Consider the following 22,913-nt stretch of genomic DNA (forward strand, 5'->3'; position numbering starts at 1 on the left):
TGTGTGGCCTATCTGACAAAATGACCATCTCCCCCACATGATGACCTCTGGGCTGATGAGATTCATCCTGGCTGCACTTTAGAAATTACTTGGGACCTTTAAGATAATACCAATTCCAGGTCCCTGTTGGTGGTGATTCTGAACTAGGATATCAGCACACATTTATTTTTTTTTAAGAGATTTTACTTATTTATTTATTTGAGAGAGAGAGAGAGGCAGAGACACAGGCAGAGGGAGAAGCAGGCTCCATGCAGGGAGCCTGACGCGGGACCTGATCCCAGGTCTCCAGGATCAGGCCTTGAGCAAAAGGCAGATGCTCAACCACTGGGCTGCCCCATGAATAAATAAATAAAATAAAAAAAAAACAACTCACTAGGTGGTCATAAACTGCAGCCAGTGCCATGCTTACACCTGTATGTCACACTGTCTATGTCATACATTTTAATGGTTTCTCAGAAAGTTTCCCAGCAAAACCAGGATTAGCTCTTGTCCTGCTGACCCCTAGCCCAGAGCTCCTGGCAAAAAGAGAGCAAAGTTAAAAATAAGGTGTCCCTTCTGAAGTCTCAGTGTTTGCAAATGTGGCCGGGGGCAGCCCACAGTACTCGGGGCCAGGTTAGGGATGGGGAAGGGCAACATAGGAGCTCAGGAGCCCAGGTAAGAGTGTGCTAGTCCCAAAGAGCTCCAGGCTCCATGCAAGGTGGGCTGTCACAGCCTCCTCCCTCTGGAAGACTTGAAGTAGAAGAGAAGTGCAGCTAGCAAAGGCCAAGGGTAATGAAAGAAAACCCCAGTGGGGCGAGTCACCCCCAGGGAGAGGGAGGTGGACAGCCCCTCAGGGAGAGCTGGTGTAAGGCTAGCTCTGCAGGGCTTGGGGGGAGAAGCTAGTCCCCCACATAAGGGTAAAGAGTTATCATCCTCCTCCTCAAAGGACAACTTATAACACTGTGTTAAGAGGTCTTGGTAGCCCTTGGCTACTGCTTTCAGGTCATGTGCAGGGGTCCCCGGTTCTGTGTCCCTACCTAATGCAAACACCCTTGTAGGATTTGCTCCTTTTGTACCAGGACACTGAATTCCCCATACTTCTCTGCGCAAGGCATTGCCTTCCAACTGTAAGGGCCACGGGCTGGCTGCCCCAAGATGGGCCACTTTGGCATGAAGATTATTGCAAATTAAAAAGCATCAAAACCCAGTAGATTCAGGAAAAGCTCTTTATCTCCCTCTCAATTGCCTAAAAAGAATTTAAATGGTGAATAACTACGGATAACTACAGTATGACATAAAATAGGTATGTAGGAGCACCTGGGGGGCTCAGTAAAGAGGGTAAAGAGTTGAGCATCCAACTCTTGATTTTGGCTCAGGTCATGATCTCTGGGTCATGAGATCGAGCCACACGCTGGGCTCTGTGCTGGGTGTGCAGCCTGCTTAAGATTCTCTCTCCTTCTCCCTCTGCCCTTCCCCCTCTCTCCAAAAACAATAATAGTAATAAAGTAGGTATGGTCAAAGGGAGGAACCTAGCAAGGCCTGTTCCAGCCAAGTCCTCCACGTCCCATTGTTCCTGAGAGGCCCAGCGAACATTCGTTTATCAAACATTTACTCTTTTTCATCTTCCTGTGAATTGCGTTTCTTTGAAGCCCCAGACCCCTGTCACTTTCTCCTTAATTCAGAGCGACACAGGTACCTCATTTTGCCTGTCTTGGATCTTTCACATCTGTGTGGATTCCTCGTACGTATTCTATTAAATTTGATTTTCTCCTGTTAATCTGCCTCATGTCAATTTGATTCTTAGTCTGGCTAGAAGGACCTTGAAGGGGACAGGAGATTCTTGCTCCCCAACACTCTGTACCCCAATCTTTCTTCCTTCTAGGGGAAAGCCCTGGGGGCTGGAGCCCGCGTGGTCTCTGTCTTGGTGTTGGTCTCTCTCTGGGAGTGTGTGTATATGGAAGGCTTGGGAGTCCGGGGCAGGGGACTTGGACTAGGGCGCCATTCCTGCAGTCACCACCAGGGACCCCATCCAGCACTGCCTTGAGCTCCTGACCTCTGGGCCACACATTTAATCACTGAAGGCCACAAACAATTGCCTGACTCCGAGCCCCAGGCTGAGCTCGGCCTGGGTCAGACGTGGGCTGGGTGTGTGGGTGTGTGCCTGTATGTGTGCACGGGAGACAGACTTTGACCGCAGGGAGGGGAAACACTGGGAGAGAAGAGGCCGGGTCAGACCACGGCTGAGTGTGTGCAAGGGCCAGGGCCACAGACCTGGCCAGAGGATGGGTAGGGGGAGGGCTTCCCGGAGGAGGAGGCCGGGCTTGGGGTGGGGAGTGGGCACGGTTGGGAACTCAAGCGGCTTCAGAGAAAGGGATTCCCGGAAACTTGTAGGAGAAAGGCTGGTTGGGGGATCTGTGACAAAAGTAAACGCGCAGCCCCAGCTCCGAGGGAGCCTCGTAGCCCCGCCCCGGTTTGCCACACCTGCCTAACTACCTCCGGACCTCCCCCGCCTCAGGCGGAGCTGTTTCACCTCCTGGTTCCATTCACGTCTTGCACATTCACTTCCACACCTTGAACACCTGAGCGGTTAATTCCTGCCCTCTTCCTACGGTCTTTCCTCTTGGCAACAGCGGGAAGCACGCACTTGCACGGCCCCCGGGTTAGGCCCCCCCCAGGTTAGGCCTCCGGGTTAGGCCCCCCCAGGTTAGGCCCCCGGGTTAGGCCCCCCCAGGTTAGGCCCCCGGGTTAGTCCCCCCCAGGTTAGGCCCCCGGGTTAGGCCCCCCCCAGGTTAGGCCCCCGGGTTAGGCCCCCCCAGGTTAGGCCTCCCCAGGTTAGGCCCCCCCAGGTGAGGCCCCCGGGTGAGGCCCGCCGGCTCTCCCGCCGCGCGCCCTCCGCGCTCTCTCCCACGCCCCTCCGCGCCCTCGCAGCGGCGCCGGGTCTCGTTTGCATAACCCTCGCCCCCTCCCCTCCCCTCCCTGGGCCTCCGGCGGGTCCCGGGCCGCGCCCCGCCCCCTGCCCGCCCCCTGCCCGCCCCCTCGAGGGGCTGGGCCGCGGCCTCGCGCCCATTGGCCGCCGAGCCGGCTGGTCCCGGCCGGGGCTGTGATTGCGGCCAGCCCATGTCAGTCCCGGAGCGGGCGCGGGCGGCGGGGGCGCGCGGCCCGGCTGGCGGCCGCAGGTGGGGCTGCTCGCGGCGAGGGACGTAGCCCGGGCCCCGCGGCCCCGCGGAGAGAGCCCAGGATGCCGCGCGGGGACTCGGAGCAGGTGCGCTACTGCGCGCGCCTCTCCTACCTCTGGCTCAAGTTCTCGCTGATCGTCTACTCCACGGTGTTCTGGGTGAGTGACCCCGGGGGGGACCCTGACCTGGCGGGGTGCCGGCACTCCCTGGACCGCCCGCACGCCGACCCGGGCCTGGGTCCCGGGTTGGCTGCTCCAGGGAGGGCGCGGGGACTGCACGCCCGGTTCCTCGTCCCCCTCTCCCCGGGAAGCAGGAGACCCCGGCGCTCCGGCTCAGCCCGAATCTCAGAGCCGACGGGTCCGGAGCGGCAGAGCCGTGGATTAAGCCGAAGGAGCGCTCCGTGGCTCACCTGCGCGCACCTGCTCGGAGCGCTGGGTCTCCGCGTCTGCTGCGCTCGGGCTGGAGCGCTCGCGGCGGTTACGCGTTGCCCGCGCCCACCCGCCCGCGGGGGTTGCAGAGTTTGCCTCCCCATCAGCGGGTGGAGAAGACGTGGTCGGGCTTTGTGGGCTGGATTGGGCGGGGAAACCTGGACTCTTGGTCCTGTCCCCACTGGCTACTTGCGGACGTCCCGGAGCGAGAGGCTTCCCTACCGTGCCTCGGTTTCCTCTTCGGTAGAAGGAGGATGGGCTTGCCATGTCCGCGGAGTCTGGAGGATTCCACTGCATCACCCCTGGGGTGGCCTCCGGCAGCACCTGCAGGTCGGGTAAATTCCCGCAGCCGCTGGGCTTTACCTCCTCTTGTGTAGTGCTGGGCTGCAGGGTGGCAGTGGGGGGCCGAGACCCGGGCTTCGAATCCTGCCGCTACCACTTTCTGGCTCAGTGATCTTGGGGAAGTTACTTAAAGTCTCTAGGCCGTCATTTCTTCGTCTGCAAATAGAGACAGTAATTATATTCAACTGTAAGGACGGGCGTGGAGATTGAATGAGGTAGGCCAAGTACGGTGAGCACCGCGACCCGTGAAGAGCTCAAGAAGTGTGAGCCACGACTATTATTTTTGTAGACTGGGAAGCTGGGCCCTCCCGGTAGGCTCAGAGAGAGACTGATTTCTTTATGAAGATTTTGGGTGAGGCTGGACCCCCACCTAGAAATGAGGACATCTTTCTATAGGCCAGCTCCAGCCTTGCAGCTCTAGAAGAGTCCCCTGCTCCCCAGTAGCCACAGGGCAGAGTTGCCCTGGGACTTCGGGGAGGGGGTGTGGGGGTGGGGGTGGGGTGGGGAATGATCCCTGGCTCCCAACCCTCCCCAAACATACGCTCACTGTATTCTCTTCAGACCCTCAGCGGTTCTATTCTATTAGCAGGAACAGCTTGATCTGCCTGGTGACAGGTCTGACTTCCCATTTGACTGCTCTATGGATCTGCCCTTGCCTGGTGGTCTAGAGGTCCTGATTCTAGTCTCGTTCTGTTATTGACTCACTCGGAGACCTTAGGCAAGTCACTTCCTCATTTGGGACCTCAGAGCTGTTAAATGACTTGGCTCTCTAGAGAGAACCAGGCTAAACCCAGTTCCCAGTCCAGTTCTCTGATTCTAGGTAATGTGGGAGAGAGATGGGCAGCACATTTGGGGGCCAGAGGATGAAGTAGAGGTTGGTGGAAGCCTCAGGGAGGCAGAAGGTTGTATGTGGGATTGGGGTGGGGGTGATTTGCTCCCAAAGTTGTATTAGCATCAGCCAGAGACTTTAAAAAAACACTACAGATGCCTGGCCCCTGGCACAGAGATTTATTTAAACTCCTCAGGTGGTTCTAGTTTGTTGTTAGGGTTGTAAACTGCTGGGCTTGTTGGTCTCACAGGCCCCTGGGTTCTGATTCTGGGATTCTTTGCCTGCCCCTTACTTGTCTGGCTGCAGGAGCTCTTCTCTCTGGAGGTCAGAGTTGAAAGAGGGGAGGCTAAGGTTGTTGGTGGGGGGTGCGGGTAGGTAAGGAGAAAATGGAAGACCAGGAGTCAGAAGGTGGGGCCTATGTTTCTGGCTTTACCCCTTCTCTCCATGTGTATCACTGACCAGTATCTTAACCTCCTTGTACCTCCATTTTCCTATCTGTGAAATGGGTAACTGATGCCCTGCCCCATACTTCCCTGGATTGGTTTGAGGATTAGTGATATGGGGAGATAGTGACATGTGGGTTACAGCTGAACTCAGAATTGTCAAGGCCTTCTTCTGTCGCTGTCCCCTATAGCCTGCGGGCAAGACCACTCAATGGCCCTCGCTTTGCTTCTCTTGGGGCAGAGTGGGACTCAGAACTTGGAATCTTTCCTCTCCAGCCAACTGAGATTGTCTTCCCAAATCCTTGACTTCCCATCCCTGGAAGTATTTCTGCTTAAAAACCTCCCTACCCATGCCAAGGACTCAGCCACCTGCCAACCCTCCCAGGGCAGCTCTAGGTGCCAGATTTCCCTGCAGGGTGGAGGCCCAGCGTGAGTAAGTAATTTGTTCTAGACTGGCTTTGCTGCTAATTGGAAACCCATTATAGGAAGGCCCATTATCTCTGCTACCATCCCTTGGGGTGAGGAGTGGGGCCAAGGGTTACTTGCTTTATAAGCCCAAAGTACTAACACCATCGTCTCAGACTTAGGTCTGGAAAGGACTGTAAGTTTTACCCTAGCCACACACCTTTTGGAAGACTTTCTGCTTTAAATCTTATTATCAAATATGAAATGCAAGGACACTGTACAAAATTTTAAAGTACCAAAGTGAAGTCCTCAGTGACCAGCCTCCCTCCTGCCCCTCTCCCCTGGCCTGCCCTGTCCAGAGGGGACATCTATGATCAGTTTCTTATTCTTCACTTCTGAGGTAACATCCCAGCCATAGCATGCCCTAGGTGAACGTGTACCTGCATTATGTATTCTGTTTTTTTTCCCATATGAAGTAGCACAGTATACATAGTCCTACCCTTACCTTTTCACTGAAATGTAAGTCCATGTGAATTTTGGAGCTCTGGTAGTGGCCACCTCGTTTTGTCTGATGGCTACATAGAACTCACTGGAGGCTATGCCCAAACTCATTCAATCCGTCCCCACCTGGGGAACTTGGGTTGTTTCCGATCTTTGGTTACTGTAAGCAGCAGTGCAGTGAGCAGTTTTGAACCTGTCATTTTGCACATGCATGTGTATATCTGCAGGGAAATTTCTAGAAAGAGAACTGGTGGGTTTACAGGATACATGAATGTGTAATAGACATACAGAAATGCACTGGGCGTAAGTGTATATGGCCTGATGGATTTTTACAAAATGAACACACATGAGTGATCAGCCCCCAGGTCAACCACTAGAACAGAGAGAACAGAAGCCAGAAGCCTCCCTTGTGCCCGCTTCCGGTCATCACTCCCTCCCTCCAGTGGTAATCACAGTCAGGGTGTCTCATGGCACAGAAGCGTTTTGCCTGGTTTTGTACGTGCGTTTAAAATTTTGGTGTTTGGGGGATCCCTGGGTGGCGCAGCGGTTTGGCGCCTGCCTTTGGCCCAGGGCGTGATCCTGGAGACCCGGGATCGAATCCCACGTCAGGCTCCCGGTGCATGGAGCCTGCTTCTCCCTCTGCCTATGTCTCTGCCTCTCTCTCTCTCTGTGTGACTATCATAAATAAATAAAAATTAAAAAAAAATAAAAATTAAAAAAAAAAATAAAAAAAGAAAAAAAAAAGATAAAATTTTGGTGTTTGTTAAATTATAGAGTTTATACCAGTTATAGTATTATCTACTGTATTACTTTAAACTGACTCATTTTTAATCTGAAATTATTATTTTTTAAAAAGATTTATTTATTTATTTATTTATTCATGAGAGACACAGAGGCAGTGACACAGGCAGAGGGAGAAGCAGGCTCCATGCAGGGAGCCCGATGTGGGACTCCATCATCAGGATCTCCAGGATCACGCCCTGGGCCAAAGGTGGCGCCAAACCGCTGAGCCACCCGGGCTGCCCTTAAATTATTTTTTTAAAAGGAGGCTTTATGTATACACCACTGCCAATGGGAAACCAATACGCATGATGCTAAATTGTGCAGGGAAAACAAAACGTCATTAAATCCTAGCTAGATACTGTGGGTGATGTAGGCTGTGTTCTGTGTTCAAAAGGCAGCCTGGCAAGTGTTTGAGGGGCTGAATGACAAACTGGCACCCACACAGATTTGCTGCAGCATGCAACGGGAAGGATGGCAAGGGAAATGAGCAATGAAGCCTTTGCTCAGTCTATGAGTCAATATAAATATGACTTTGAACCACTCACAAGATCTCCTGTCCTACACCGGGCGGTGTGGGGGGGTGCCTCTCGTTTTCAGAGGGGGCCTCGGGGCTCAGGGTGTGTTTCAGGGCCACTTAGTAAGGCTGGCCTGAGCCCCTACATCTCATGCCCAGTTCAGTGCTCCTTCCGGTAGATTTTGGAGGATGTGTCCATGAGGAATGAGCTCACTCAGAGCCACTTGGAGCCTCCTCTTCCCACCATGCAGCGTGAATCATTCTGACATATGTGCCCTCAGCCCACTAGGGACACACCTCTAATTTTAGCACTGACCACAGGGTATCCTAGAGATCTGTTTACTTAACTGCTTTTCCTTGCTGGACTATGGACTCCCGGAGGTCAGGGGTGTAGCTCGTTCATATCCTCTTCCAAATGCTGGTTTTGGGGCTGGGCACACAGTAAGTGCTTGGGGAAAGCTCATTGCATTGGCGTGCTCAAGCCCCAACCTGTGTCTTGTAAGCAAGGATCTGAGGTGGGGGCACCTGTGTGTGTGGGGCTGGTGTGTAAACAGTGGTCAGATTTGCTGAGACCTTGAATTTGCAGGGTGGCCTGGGCTGATGGTAGAGTCACTGGCCCTCTAGAAAGCACTGGCCCTCTAAAAAGCATCAGCCTGTTGCTTTAACAATGGAGTAATTTCCAGTTGGGTACAAAAGGGTGTCAGGGCTGGGGGATGTTGACCAATCAGGAAAAAAAGGACTTGGTGGGAAGGAAATGGGAATGGGTAGGTGGGGGAGGCAATAGTACCAGAGGCAGTATTAACTCTTCCTTGCCTTCTCTATGGATGGACCCCTCCCCCCCCATCATAGCGTGGCCTGTGATTCTTTATATTTTCCTATAATGTAATGTCTAAGAGTGTGGGCCCTATACCAGGCTGCATGGGTTCAAATCCCAACTCTGGTATTTATTTATAAGTCGAGTAACTAACTTCCTTGCACCTCAATTGCCTTATTTGTAAAATGGGTGATACCAGGGAGTCCCTGAGACTATGAAATGGATGAATATATAGGAAGAGCAAACACCAGTGCCTGGAACATTAGCATAAACACTGTATCAACTACTTCAGGATTAGCTAATCTTTTCCCACCCTCCTCTCCATTTTTCTAGGAACTCAAGAGCCATAGACTGAGAACTAGAAGGGTCCTTAGAAGCACCTCTAGAGCTATCTTTTCATTTTACCGAGGAAAACAGGCCCAGAGAGAGGAAGCGAGTTGCTTTAGACCCCAAAGCAAGTTCAGGACAGGCCGAGGGCAGGACCCACATGGCCTGAGTGCATTGTGTCCCCGTGACCGCCAGCGGCTCTTCCCCTTGCCACCCTCCCCCTGCTCAGGACCCAAGGTGTGCGTGGTAGATAGCATTTCTGCAAAGAGCTATGTACCTGGCCTCCCAGTTAGGCACTAGACGAAGCCAGATGAAAAAGAAAATAGATTAAGTTTCCAGCAGGAATTTCTAACTTTTGAAAAGAGCTTTATTGTTTTTGTGAAAATAATATGTGTGCTCAGTTAAAAACCGTTCAGGCAATTCTTGTGAGCACACTGAAGACAGTGAAAGTCACCTTTGGTTCTGGCCCTGGGAGAGCACCGCTGTTACACACCGAGAAACACCCATCTGGACATCTCCTTGTACATGCACATAATTTATTTCCTGAATTTTTAAAATTATTGTTGTGCTTGAATCCTTAGGCAGGATCATTTTCCCCTTATTCTAGGCAAGGATTTCACAGAGAAAATAGAGAGATTCAAGCAAAAAGTGACTTCATCCTGGAGAAACAGCCACCCTGCCTACCGACTATCTGAGAAGATCTAGAAGCAATGAGACTAGGGTCCCCTCTCCCAGCCTGGCCAGGGGTCCTTAACAATTCCAGAGAATCAAGAAGGCAGATCTGGGAGGCATTTGGAGAATCTTCCAGTGCATTCATCTTACAGATGAACAAATGAAGGCCTTAAGGAAGTTTCTTTGCTCTTAGTTTAGGCTTCTGTGCATGAGCCCTTTTCTTTCTGGAAGAAAGGCATTGTTTTAAATGGTAGGAATGGATGGGGACCTCACAGTCTCTTGTTGTTTGTCCCCAGGATGCAGGAGTAACAACCTGTCCTCCTCCTTCCCTGGCCTGCTGCCACCCCTCTCCAGGTGACTCACAATGCCAGCCTGGGGTGGGGCTCAGGGTAAACTAGATAAGAGACTGATAATGAAATTTCTGTACCGGCTGGCTCCATGTACAGGGGAAAGATGTCTTCTGGGTTAGCCCAGAACATACAAGATTAGAAGATTAACCTTGCCCGGAGGGCAGCCCCGGTGGCACAGCGGTTTAGCGCCGCCTGCAGCCCAGGGTGTGATCCTGGAGACCCTGGATCGAGTCCCATGTCAGGCTCTCTGAATGGAGCCTGCTTCTCCCTCTGCCTGTGTCTCTGCCTCTCTCTCTCTGTGTCTCTATGAATAAATAAATAAAATCTTAAAAAAAAAAAAAAAAAAAGCCTTGCCCGGAGAGAAGCTGTGGATATAAGTGGGTTTGAATCACATCTTTGTGGAAGGCCAGGGAGTCCAGTCCTGACCTGTGTTCTCTCCAGGGCGGAGATGGTTCTTTACTCATTCGGTCAACAAATAATTATTTGATGCCTACTGTATATGCCAGGCACTGCGATGTTTCCTGGGAAATAACTGAACAAGACAGACTTCGTCCGGGCCTTGGAAGACAGACACACCAGTAAATAAATGTAGCTTGTGATTGGTGCTAAAGAGTGAATTAGGGAGCAAATGGAGGAGATGAAATTTCCTACTTTAGATGGTGCAATCAAGGAAGGCCTTTATGAGGAGCTGAGGTCCAAGGAATGAGAAGGAGCCAGCCATAGAAAAGGCCTATCGAGAGTATCTCAGACAGAGGCAATAGTACGTACAAAGGTCCTGAGGTAGGCAAGTATGGCTGAAGCAGATGGGGAAGCCTGGGATGGCCCAAGTAACAGGTGGAGAGGGTGACAGGGGCCTGATTGTATGAGGGGTGTGGGGTCTGATTGAAAGTGGAGGTGTAATTGTCCGGCAGTGCCAGCTGGAGACACAGATCCAGGGCCGCTTCTGCTGTTGACCCTGCGTAAAGGACCACCTCTCTGAGCTTCTGAAACTTCTGTCTGCGGATATGCTAGAGGCCTTGGGGAGGCTTCTGCAAGAGTAGAGATGCATAGGCACCAAGCACCCTATAGGGGCCAGTATCCACAGGGGGCTGGGACTTCAGATGTGAGGACTTCCAGAGTCTGTCTTATTAGAGGCTCCTTTGTGCTGGGGTTGCTCTGTCTGCCTAGAGCACATGGTTGTGGCAATAGCCTTAGGCTGAGAAGTCTGATCCCTTGGGAATGCATATGGCCTTGGGTGGGGCGGCGGTTAGGTCCTTCCCACCCCTTAATTCCTGGGGTTTTAGTGGTATACTGGCAGAGGCTGTGCACCACGTAATGGGCATGTGAGTCCAGGCAGGCTGTCCTAGAAGCATCCCACAAAGCAGAGAGCTGATCCCAGCACCTGGAGTAGTGGGGCTGGGAGAAACACTTCTGAGAGTCCCCGGGGTGGGGTGTTACCTATGCCAGGGAACGCCAGACAGGTAGAGACCGAACTCGGGTTCACAGCTTACATCCCCCACAATATCTAGCTAGGATTTAATAAAGTTGTCCCTCAGCAACTCCTATCCTCAACTGGTTTCTGCTCTGATCATGAGTCTGTCCCCTTCCCCACCTTTTTGGGGATGGAAAGAGTCTAGTGGTCACTACCACCCCTATGGGAGCCCGGAGCCCAAATATCCGTCCACTGCTGACTGAATGTCCCCACCAGAGCCTCCTGGGAGCCGCTGGCTGCCCCGCCCCGATCCCACAGTGTCTGCAGCTGTTCTGTGCTCTCTGCTGGCACCAAGTGAGTGACAGCCTCTCAAGGCACAGGGACGGGGCTGGCTCATCTCCTCACCCCACACCCCCAACCACCGCCCCTCCTCTCTGACCAGCACAAGGCCAGGCAAACAGTGATCCTGGGTCAGAGGTGGAGCAGAAGCCAGCCAGAGGCCTGAGTTCTCTCTGGCCCTGCAGGGACCACCCTTCCCCTCTGCACACAAGGCCACACATCAGGCCTCTGTCCCCAGGGCAGGGCAGCAGTCCCCTTTACAGTGTGCACACCCATTCCCTAGATGGAAAGGATAATCCTAGGGGAGATCACCGAGTGCTGCTCAGGGTGGACACTGTGCCACTGGCCACGGAGTGTTAGAAGCAGAGGCAGCTGCTGTGTGGTCCGGGGTATTTCCTCCCCTCTGAAAGGAAGGCACCAGGGGCCCTCCACGACCCTTGGAGGTTTGGCCCGGCTGGAAGTCCACGTCACCTCCTAACTGTGCCAAGGAACAGGTGACACTCCTGTTCTGAAAGGCTGTAAGAAAATCCCAAATGTTTTACAGCCATGCTTGGCAAGCAGTTTCAATTAAACTGCTTTTAGAACCAGGAAGTCCTTCAGGAGAGCTAGCTCACATTCCCTTCCCGTTTTACCCTCCTAGCATCAGGCGTTCCTTGCACAAAGGAAGCCCCTAAGCAGGCAGTGCTGGAGCACAACCTTTGGGGAGGGGCAGGGAAGGGCCCTGATGGTAGGCCTCACCCCCCACCCCTTAGGCCCCCTACCCTATAGTGCACCCCTGCTCCGCCTGCCAGGCCTGTTCCGCCCCCGAAGCCCCATCCAGGTCTTGGGTCTCCTGGGTCTTCAGCACAACCCTGCCAGAAGGGGAAGAGATTTTCCTGCTGGTTGGGCCCCTCCCTGGTGAGCCCACCTGGGGGAGCAGAGATGGCTTGTGTTGTTCCTTGGCTGTTTCCTGAGGCTGCCCTGTAACAACCCAGTGGCTTAGGGCAACAGAAATGTATTTGCTCGCCATTCTGGGGGTCCGAAGTCCGAAACCAAGGTGTCACAAGGTTCTTCTACCTCCAGAGGCTCCGGGGGAAATCTTACCCTGCCTCTGCTTTCATGTGGCCTTGCCCTCTGTGTCTGTGTCTTGTCCCAAAGCTTCCTCTGTCTTTTCTTAAATGGACACTTGACCTTTTATTTAAGGCACAACCAGGTGAGCAGGATGATTTCATCTCAAGGTTCAGAACCTAATTACATCTGCCAAGACCCCTTTTCCAAATAAGGTCACGTTGGCAAACATGAACACATCTTTTTTTTGGTGGGAGGGTGTGGGGCGCATCCAATCCACTGCAGAGCTCAGTGGTCAGAGTCAGAAATCGAGTCCCCCTCTCTCCACTAACTGGTCACTAGCTCATCACCCTGACCCCAGGCAAATATGGCTCACCTATCTGGAACTATTTTCCCGTCTAAAAAATGGGGATAGGTAGAAAAATAAAATAAAAAATGAGGATAGGCAACCACCTGCCATGTCTCTCCTGCAACAGTCAGAACTGTGGGACGATGAGATCACAACCAACATTCCAGACACGATGCCCATGCGTCAGTAGTTCTCAAATGGAATATATAATTTAAGGGAAAAAATCATCATAGCTCAACTCGCAAGTATGAATCCTTGACTCAAAAAATACTCATCTGGTTGTACAGAAACTTCTTTAAGTTACAAAGTTAACTAGAGAGAAGGGTTACCTTTAGAACAGGTGAAAGGATGTATGTTGTAAGGATAACTGCAAGGAAAACAATACCTAGAACTCAGGGACCACCCCCCACTCCCCAGGTACATCCCAGTCCCCTGCAGAAGCCCAGACTCCTGAGCCATCTCCCACACCCCAAGCTAGCAGTCTCCACAGGCCTCCACCAGCCCTTCTCACCCAGGCTGAGCCTGCTGATTACCCCGTACCCCTTCTCTAATCCCAGCCAGACCTTCTCTCCTGTCTGGGCACCTCAGCAGCCAGCCTCTTCCCAGTGGTGCGCTAACTTCCCAGAGCACAGATACCGTCCAGATTGTCCAGAAGGCCAGGGAAGTTTCAGCCTATCAGTCAGGACTCACATGGAGAGAAAGTGGGCTCGGAAATCCGGCCTGGCTAGTCAGAGTTCCCTCACAGACACCACCAGAGCTCTGGCTTCCACTCCCAGCTGCACGTAAGAATCACCTGGGAAAGTTTAAAAAGTGGGGGTGCCTGGATCCCACCCCATACCCACTGCATCAGCTCCGAAGATGGGGCCTGGTGTGTACTTGCAAAATGCTCCAGGGCCAGAAGCCTCAAATGATAGTCAAGGCCCCCTGGATCTAGAAGGTCTTTTTGACCTCAGGAAGTGACCGAGGCTCAGAATTTGGCATCAGCCCCGGAAGCCAGCACCCACTCCACTCCAGCTAGGGGGCTTGGCCCCAGTCTGCAATGGGGGGTCTCCAGGGGCTGGCCTCTGCCCTCTGCCCTCCACTGAGCCCAGCACAGCCTGTCCCCTGGCAAGGGGCTGGAAACAGCACAGAAAGCCTATGCGACTTGTCCACGGCCATACACAGTGTCCTGGGAGGGGCTTCCAGCAGCCTGGAGAGTAGATGTTTCCGGCTCTCCCAGCAGGAAGGAGGAGGGCTCTGAGCCCCTGAGTCCTGACCCCGACCAAGCTCTTTTCCTTCTCCTCTCCATGCAAATATTTACTTCCCTGCAGGCCAAGATGCAAACGGCTCCATTGGCAAGAAAGTCCCCTTTGGAAAAAATTAAACACAGCAGACACTTCTCTACAGTGAAATAGCTTCTTCTTAGGGATGGATGCAGATGCTGGTTTGTGCCAGTCACTTCCCCTTGTAGGGGCCTCAGTCTCCTCAGCTGTAAAATGGAACAAGTACCCCCATCTGCCTGGCTCACAGGGTTGTGCTGAGGATCCAAAGTGGTGCAGCAAAGTGTTGGTGAGGCAGGCACATGATGGCATCCCTCCCGTGCCCTCCAGCACCCCCTGACCATCACCACCGCCCCCCCCCCCTCCCAGCACGGGGCTCCTGCCCAGTAATACCTACTCCTGGCACCTATGCTGATGCCTCCTGCAGACGCTCCACTCAGAGCCCTGCAGGCACTGGCCCACTGGCCCCCGTGGGAGGCACAGTTATCCTCTTCCCACTGAGGAGGAAACTGAGGCACAGAAAATTGTGGGTGACTTGTCCCTGGTCATGTGGCCAATGAGTCTCACTCCTCACCCATCAACCAAGTGATCTTCCCCTGATTTGGTGCCTGATGGCGTGGGTCTGTGTGGCCTCTGGGCCCAGCCTTCCCAAGGGTTGTGTCTGACCTCAGAGTCCAGGTCCAGTCATCGTCCCTCTGCTGTGACCGCCCTCCCTCTCCTGAGGCTCGCCTGTGCTCCTCTCTGCCCGGCCTCCTCATGCTCCCAGCCCCCTTGCCACCTCTTCCGAGTCACCCTGAAGCTCTGCTACAGTCCAGGCTGCCCCGCGGGACAGGAAGCCACACCTGGCTTCTGGCAGCTGCTGCCCACCTTAGCTTCCATCTCCCTCCTGGGCTGACCCTCCAGGTGAGGAAGAGGACACCTTAGTCTTCTGTTTCCCCCTCCTGGCCCAGGCCTAGCCTAGAGCTGGACAAATGCACCACATTGACTTCCAAGGGCCGTGGAGGGCCCCTGGTGCCTTCCTTTCAGAGGAGAGGAAATACCCCCAACCACACAGCAGCTGCCTCTGCTTCTAACACTCCGTGGCCAGTGGCACAGTGTCCACACTGAGCAGCACTCGGTGATCTCCCCCAGGATTATCCTTTCTATCTAGGGAATGGGTGTGCACACTGTAAAGGGGACTGCTGCCCTGCCCCGGGGACAGAGGCCTGATGTGTGGCCTTGTGTGCAGAGGGGAAGGGTGGTCCCTGCAGGGCCAGAGAGAACTCAGGCCTCTGGCTGGCTTCTGCTCCACCTCTGACCCAGGATCACTGTTTGCCTGGCCTTGTGCTGGGTGGGTGGGGGGAGAGATGAGTCAGCCCTGTCCCTGTCCCTTGAGAGGCTGTCACTCACTTGGTGCCAGCAGAGAGCACAGAGCAGCTGCAGACACTGTGGGATCGGGGCGGGGCAGCCAGCGGCTCCCAGGAGGCTCTGGTGGGGACACTTAGTCAGCAGTGGATGGATATTTGGGCTCTGGGCTCCTATAGGGGTGGCAGTGGCCACTAGACTCTTTCCATCTCTAAGAAGGTGGGGAGGGGGACAGACTCATGATCAGAGCAGAAACCAGATGAGGACAGGAGTTGCTGAGGGACACACAGACCCTATGACAGGAGTGGGGCCTGTTTGTCCCTGTCTTCTTCCTTCCCTGAGGTCTCTTTTGGGCCTGGCCTCTCTTAGAGCTGAATTTGCCTTTATGCAGCCAGGAAGCCCTCCATGCTGCCCCTTGTCCAGGCCAATCGTGCCTTCTGTTTCCTCCATTTTAAAAAAAAAAAAAAATTTAATTTTATTATTCATGAAAGACACACACACAGAGGCAGAGACCATAGGCAGAAGCAGGCTCCCTGCGTGGAGCCCAATGCAAGGCTCGATCACAGGGCCCCGGGATACCGCCCTGAGCCAAAGGATGTCCAACCACTGAGCCACCCAGGCGTCCCTGTTTTGTCCTCTTAAAGCTAACAATCAGTGAGCCCTCCCTCTGTTTGCTAGACATTCTCTTATTTACTCAGCCAGCAACCCCAGCAACCGTGAGAGGCAGCATTATCATTGCCTCACTCTACACTGAGGTAAGGAGCGGCCCAGAGAGGTTAGGGAACTTGCAAGGAAGGAAATGCTCAGCCTCACTCTCAGTTCCTTTGTGTCTCAGGGCCTTTTTTTTGGGAGAGTGTTTCCCTTTCGGAGACATGAGCTGTTTTGGGGGTGGGGTGGGGGGAGCTGTTGGTTCACTGGCTCTGTGACTCCGGCAGCCATCTAACATTTCCGAGGCATTTGGGGGCCCTCCGGTTCTCCCCAAGGCTCTGCTAGAGGAACGAGGACCCCAGGGTGGGGATCAGTTTCCCAGGGCAGGGGTCCCAGACTCCTGCACGGAGGTGGGCTGACTATCCCCCTGCGTGGGCCAGGAGCGAGCAGACCCGAAGTGGCACAAGGCACCAGCTCTCTGGACCTGCAGGAAGGCAGAGATGGAGCCGGCATCCCTGTCTATCAGTGTCCCTCACTATCCTTTTTACTTTTTCATCAGAGGAGGGCATGCCAGGGCATGAGAACTCTTGTTCCTGATGTGGGAGGACAGCTTGTGGTGGAGGGAGCACTGGCCTGGGAGTCTGGAGACCCAGGTCACAGCTGCTATCCGGTGGCTAATATGCTGTGTGACCTCGTGGGAGTGACAGCCTCTCTCTGGGCCACAAATTCCCATCTGCAAAATAAGGGGTTGGGCCAGAGCAGCGTCCGTCTACTTATTGCTGGCAGTTCACAAGAGGCTTTTACATGGTCTCTGGGGCAACATTTAAAAATGTAATAGCATTAGTGTGATATGTGTTGAAGAAAATAATTAGTATCTCAAATCTGTGATGTTTTTTTAAATAAAGATTTCATTTATTTATTCATGAGAAACACAGAGAGAGAGGCAGAGACACAGGCAGAGGGAGAAGCAGGCTCCATGCAGGGAGCCCGATGTGGGACTCGATCCTGGGACTCCAGGATCATGTCCTAGGCTGAAGGCAGACACTCAACCACTGAGCCACTCAGATGTCCCTCATTATTATTTTTAAATATTTTTTTTCAATTCCTTAGGAGTTTCTTTCTTCTTCTTCTTCTTCTTTTTTTTTTTTTTTAATTTTTAATTTATTCATGAGAGACACACAGAGAGAGGCAGAGACATGGGCAGAGGGAGAAGCAGGCTCCCTGTGAGGAGCCCAATGCAGGACTCGATCCAAGGACCCTGGGATCACACCCTGAGCCAAAGGCAGATGCTCAACTGCTGAGCCACCCAGGTGTCCCTCAAATCTGTGATCTCATAGATGTTGACAGGTTAGGTCAGGATTTTTATTTATTTATTTATTTATTTATTTATTTATTTATTTATTTATTTATTTATTATCTATCTATTTATTTATTTATTTATAACTTTATTTTTAAGATTTTATTTATTTGAGAGAGAGAGTGCGGACACATGCACATAAGCAGGAGGGAGGGGCAAAGGGAGAGGGAGAAACAGGCTCCCCACTGAGCAGGGAGCCCAATCCCAGGACTTTGGGATCATGACCTGAGCTGAAGGCAGACGCTTAACTGACTGAGCCACCCAGGCACCCCATGATCATATTTCTTTTAATAAGAAAAGTCAGCTGATTTAAAGAAAAGTAGTGGCACCTCCTGGTCAGGTGTGGGCACTTAATATAGTCTTTGGAGCTGTTGACTTTTAAGGAAAAAGTATTACATCACCTCACAGGTTTATAAAGGAGTGTCCCCGTCTCCCCGGGGCCTCTGAGTGACTACTGGGCAGGTGTTAGTGCTCCTGGGTAATAGCAGAGACAACCAGCCCTCAGGGAAGTGGCCTGTCCAAGGTCATGCAGCTCCTAAGTGGCGGAGGGCCTCCAGCTGGCGGGCGTTCTTTGCCAGGTTGCAGCAGCCCAGCCTCAGGGAGTGGCCGGTCATGCGGCCTTCACCTCCTCTCACAGCTGGCACTTGGCACCAGGGCTGCATGGGCTGCATGGTGATAGTTTGTTGTGTGTGTGCTCTCTTGTCCTACTTTTCTTAAAGTAGAGGAGGAGGGAATTGAGGGTGTGGAGTGGCCCCCCTCCCCCTCCCCCCAGGCCTCTCCCCAGTCCACAGGGAGGGGCATGTCCTGAAGCCCTCGGGGTCCTGTTTTCTAGCTGGCTTTCTTGGATGCATAATCGGTAGGTTCCTGTTATAACCTATATTTAGCCCCAGTTAGCAGTTAGTGATACATCTGTTTAGGGCATTAATTCCAGGCCACAGGAAGCTGCCGGCCACTGGCCTCTGGTGAGTAGGCCCGGGGCTGTGGCCCAGGCTAAAGGGAAAACTCAGACCTGTAAGCAGGCTTCCTCTTGGGATAGAACTTGCATCTTGCTTGCTTTCTCAACTTTTTATTGTAAAAAGAGTACAACCTAGAGAAGGTGAAAGAATGACACAAGGAACACTCAGGTGCCCACCAACCAGAATCCAAACATTTGGCCATGTCAAAGTAAGTTGCAGACATTGTGACAATTCACTCCAATATCTCAAGATGCATCTCCTGAAAAAGAAAAAAAAGAACATTCTTGACTATAACCACCATTATCGTGCCTAAGGAAATACAAGATCCGTGTTAAAATTTCTCCAGTTGTCCCTACAGTACTTCTCACAGTGGATTAAAAAAAATAATCAGGATCCAGCACCACAGTTCCTGCCTTGCATTGAATCTCACTTTGACAGAAAGGTCCCAGTGCATCTGAAACATGGGTGGAAGTACCTCCGAGTCCCTGAATGTTATATGTTCTGGTGTCCCGGGAGGACCATTGTGTTACCTGCCTGCCTTTGCCTGATCCCCCAAGACCTACTGGGGCCTTGCCCTCTTCTTGCTCAGGGAGATTCACAAAGTAGATAGGGAAAGGCTTGCTGGGCCTGGATACTGATGTGGAACGCAGGGGTGGAAGGGGCCTGTATGAGCCTTCATCCCATTGGAAGCCTGACTGGGGACTCCCTGAGCTTCCACCCTGAATCGCCAGCCGCACATGCTGGGCCCTGTGCCAGACCCTGGGGGAGGTGCTCGAAGCTGCTGCCCAAGTCAGGGCTGGCTGCCCACGGCCTGCTTAGTGAGACCCAACATGCCCTGGCGTTGCTAGATCGTGGACGCTCCACAAACACCGAGCATGCATGAGCAGGTTTTCGGGAAGTCGGTGTCCCCACAGATACGTGGGACGTGGTCTTTTGTTCCCTGGCTCTGATGCTTCCGGTGTGGTTGGGGTGGGGCAGGAGAAGCTCTTTGTCTTGCAAGCTGGAGAACCCTGGTTGCTGGAGAAGCCTCAAATCAGTAGTTCCGAAATCAAGTTGTGAGAGGGGAAATGAGCTTTAAAAAAAAATTTTTTTTAAACCCACAGAAAAGTTGAAAGAAGGGTTTAAAGAACACCTGCATGCCTTTGGTTACCAATTGCTAACATCTTAACATCTCTCTCTCTCTACCTCTCTCTTTCAATACAACACTTTTTTTTTTTTTTTTGCCAACTGGGCCAAAAGAAAGCTGCAGGCATTGTGACCTCACCCTCAGACACTCCAGCGTTCAGCTTTCCAAAAAAGGCATTCTCCCAAGAGCTTGCCATTGTCCATCTGAAAAAAAAAAACAAAAAAAACAAAAACTCCATAAGACAAAACCTCATCTCGTATGCAGTTCCCATCCGCAAATTTCCCCAGTTGTTCCCCCGAAGGTCCTTTGGGCTGATCTTGGACTCCAGCAGGCCGCACGCAAGGCTCACATGTTGTCTTGGCCGTGACGTGTCCCTGGAATCCCCCGGCCGTCGGGGCTGCTTGTGATCCCTCTGCCGCCTCCGGCCCGTGATGTGCAAAGCACCAGCGGTCTGGATTCTGGATGCGCTTCTCGGTTTCCTGGTCACTGGGCTCAGGCCACACATTTCCGATACAAGCACTGCGCGGGGGCAGGAGGCCCGGGCACCGCCGGGGGTTCGGAGGCATAGGATGCGCGGCCTGCAGTGCCAAGCCCGTCCGCCGGCCCCTCCATTGTCAACAGGCGCTTCCTCTTGATGACAAATAAGCTATGGGGTGACTCTTCCGGCTATGTGAATATTCTGTTCGATGAAAGAACTTTTTTTTTTTTAAGATTTTATTTATTTGAGGAGGGAGAGAGAGCACACACAGGGGGAGGGGCAGAGACAGAGGAAGAAGCAGACTTCCCACCCAGCAGGGAGCCCCACTCGGGGGCTCGATCCCAGGACTCTGGGATCATGACCTGAGCCCAAGGCAGACCCTCAACTGACTGAGTCACCCAGGCGGCCCCTGAAAGGACTTCTGAAAGCAAATCTGAGCGTGGGACTCCCTGTTTAAATCATTTCAGCTCTTTCCCTATTGCAACTTCGAAACATATCTCAGGTCGGCCTGCTTCCCACCCCCTGCCCCATGTCCACCCTAGACCAGGCCACTGCCACCTGGCATCAGAGTGATCACAGGAGACTCCTGACTGTGTTCCCTCTGCACCTCCACCCCCTCAGTCCATTTTCAGCATGTCAGTCAGTCCCAGTAACTCATGGTTGAGTTACCCACGGGTCAGTCAGACGTTCCTCTGCAAACCTGCGCACCTCCCGCCCACTCTGAGCAAGAGTCAGAATCCTCCCAGGTGCTTGAAAAGCTCCATTTGACCTGCTTTGCCCTGCCCTGCCCTCTGACCTCATCTCCTACTCTGTGCCCCTCTGCCACCCCATAGATGATGCTCTTCTGTGAGCACATGAGCACCTTCCGAGGTCCCGGGAGCTGCTTGAACATTCGTCCATACATCGCATGGATGTTAGAGAGCTCTCTCCTACTTCAAGTGTGCTCAAAGGTCACTTTCCCTGGCTAAGCCATGTAAAATGACAGTCCCCTCCCCGAGCCGCCCTGGCCTCCTTTCCTGTTTATTTTCCTCCGTAGCACTTATAACCATGACATATGGAGTTTTTCTTATTTGTCTCTCCCCATCTAGAATGTGAACTCCCCCAAAGCTGGGGCTGATGTGTTTGGTTTGCTGCTCTAGCTGTGTTCCCCCCACCCCCTGCCTCTAGTTCCCCAAATAGCTGCTCTCAGAGCCCTGGGGGGGATCCTTTCAAGAGGTCCACGAAGTCAAAACCATTTTTATAGTGATAGGGAGATGTTGCTTGCCTTCCCCACTGTCATCCTCGGGCGACGTGTCCAGTGGGGTGTCCCAGGGCCTGGGGTAGTAATATGGCAGCAAACTGAGCGAGGAGCAGCTATGAGACTGCAGCTCTCTTCCATCAGCTACACATTGTTTGCAACGATGTAAAGCCCATGCCACTCTTTCTCACTCCATTTCTTCGGAAAATATTTTGTAAAAAGTATGCTATTTAGGCTAACGTGTAAATCTATTGTTATTTCTAAATGAGTCAATAAATATTTAGAATATGTCTGTTTTGATTTCTTATGTAGGAAATAATGAATATCTGTAAAAACCAAAGCTGTAGGGTCCTCCAAATACTTTAAGGCTAAAAAAGGTTATCCTGAGGTCAACAACTTTGAGAACCACTGGCTTAAAAATCCCCTCAGTAGAGAGACACTGAATGAATGTACATGCCCATTTAACCTGAGAGATGTGGCCTTGGTGGTCTGGCCTCAGTGAGCTTGCTGGGCCTCCCCCTGTTCCTCCATCCACCTGTGCTTGGCTCCAGCTATGCTGACCTGCTGCCCCCCTGGTACCTTCATGGGCATCCGAAACTGCTTGTCTACTTCAGAAATCTTTGCTCGTCTATTCCATGCATTAAATGGACTCAGTTCAAGCATCACCTTCTCCAGATACCACCTCAGATTTCACAGGTCTTGCCTGTGATTTAGCATCTCCTCCTCTCTGGCCCCTCTGCACACTCTACCCCAGTGTTTTCCTAACTGCTGCATTTGTTGGTGTGCAATTGTGTCTTACTAGACTGAGTTCCTTGAGGGCAGGACCTATCTTATCTTTTTATGCCCAGGCTTGACACATAATAGGTATTTAATAAATATATGTGGAATCAGTGAAGGCTACCTTGGAATTCAAAATAGGGACTCCTTTCTCTCTGAATTATCCTTGGAGCAAAGTGCCTCTAAAAGGGGAAATGGTTTCTGGCATCTAATTTGAAAATGTTGGTGTTTGAACAGTACTATATCTTTACTGGGGAAGGAGGAAGAGCATTTATTGAACACCAGAAATTTTTGCGTGACACCCTGCTTCGGGATCCTGCGGTTCATCACGCCACTGTGGACCAGCTTGGGCCCTGACTGTTTTTCATATGGTTTCCGTGGGGAGAGTGTGGTCTGGGAGCTAAGCCACCAAGTACTTGTGTACTGGGCAGCCCCAGTGGCTCAGCCGTTTAGCACCGCCTTCAGCCCAGGGTGTGATCCTGGAGTCCCGGGATCGAGTCCCACATCGGGCTCCCTGCGTGGATCCTGCTTCTCCCTCTGCCTGTGTCTCTACCTCTCTCTGTGTGTCTCTCAAGAACAAATAAATAAAATCTATATATATATAAAAAAATACCTGTGAACTTGTGGAACTAACACATTTGCACAGTACATTGCAGACTTTGAAGCTGTTGAGGTCAAGGATGGTATGTGTGTTGCTGGGTCCTGCCATGGTGCCCTGCATGCAGTAAGTAATAAACACCTGGCATTATTTGTTCAATGAGCATAACTAATACGATAAATATCAGTTCTGGTGAGGGCTTCCCATTGTTGACTTCATAGGTGATCAGAAGTGAAGAGAGACCTCTGTAGCTGGGGTGATCCAGAAAGGCTTCCCCGGGGAGGAGGGCTCTGAGCTGAGTTTTGGGGGATGGGTATTAGACCCTACATCTTTACTATTTCCAAAGAACAGTCGGTGTCCTATCTACTGTTGCTATAGGACAGTGTGGCAGGTGTGCACCTTGGAGGCTGGGTGGGAAGGGCAC

General features: G+C 52.4%; 1 protein-coding gene and 1 long non-coding RNA gene across 3 annotated transcripts in view; one reads left to right on the forward strand and one right to left on the reverse strand.

The window, feature by feature from the left end:
* The first annotated feature begins 3,099 nt into the window (after nt 1-3,099).
* TSPAN15 (tetraspanin 15) overlaps nt 3,100-22,913 on the forward strand; it is a 50,492-nt gene continuing 30,678 nt past the window's right edge. The window contains exon 1 of one of the 2 annotated variants that reach the window (XM_049109024.1): nt 3,100-3,313. In XM_049109024.1, coding sequence (XP_048964981.1) covers nt 3,218-3,313 — 96 coding nt within the window. In that variant the 5' untranslated portion in view covers nt 3,100-3,217. The remainder of the gene's footprint in view (nt 3,314-22,913) is intronic. The other variant, XM_025434613.3, reaches the window with a different exon arrangement.
* Nucleotides 18,368-21,660, reverse strand: LOC112651389 (uncharacterized). The gene is made up of 3 exons (XR_003130773.3): nt 19,749-21,660; nt 19,538-19,602; nt 18,368-18,532 (listed from the first exon to the last, which is right to left on the reverse strand). It is a non-coding gene; the product is annotated as an uncharacterized LOC112651389 (long non-coding RNA).

The sequence above is a fragment of the Canis lupus genome, chromosome 4 (assembly GCF_003254725.2).
Source record: "Canis lupus dingo isolate Sandy chromosome 4, ASM325472v2, whole genome shotgun sequence".
NCBI lineage: Eukaryota > Metazoa > Chordata > Mammalia > Carnivora > Canidae > Canis > Canis lupus.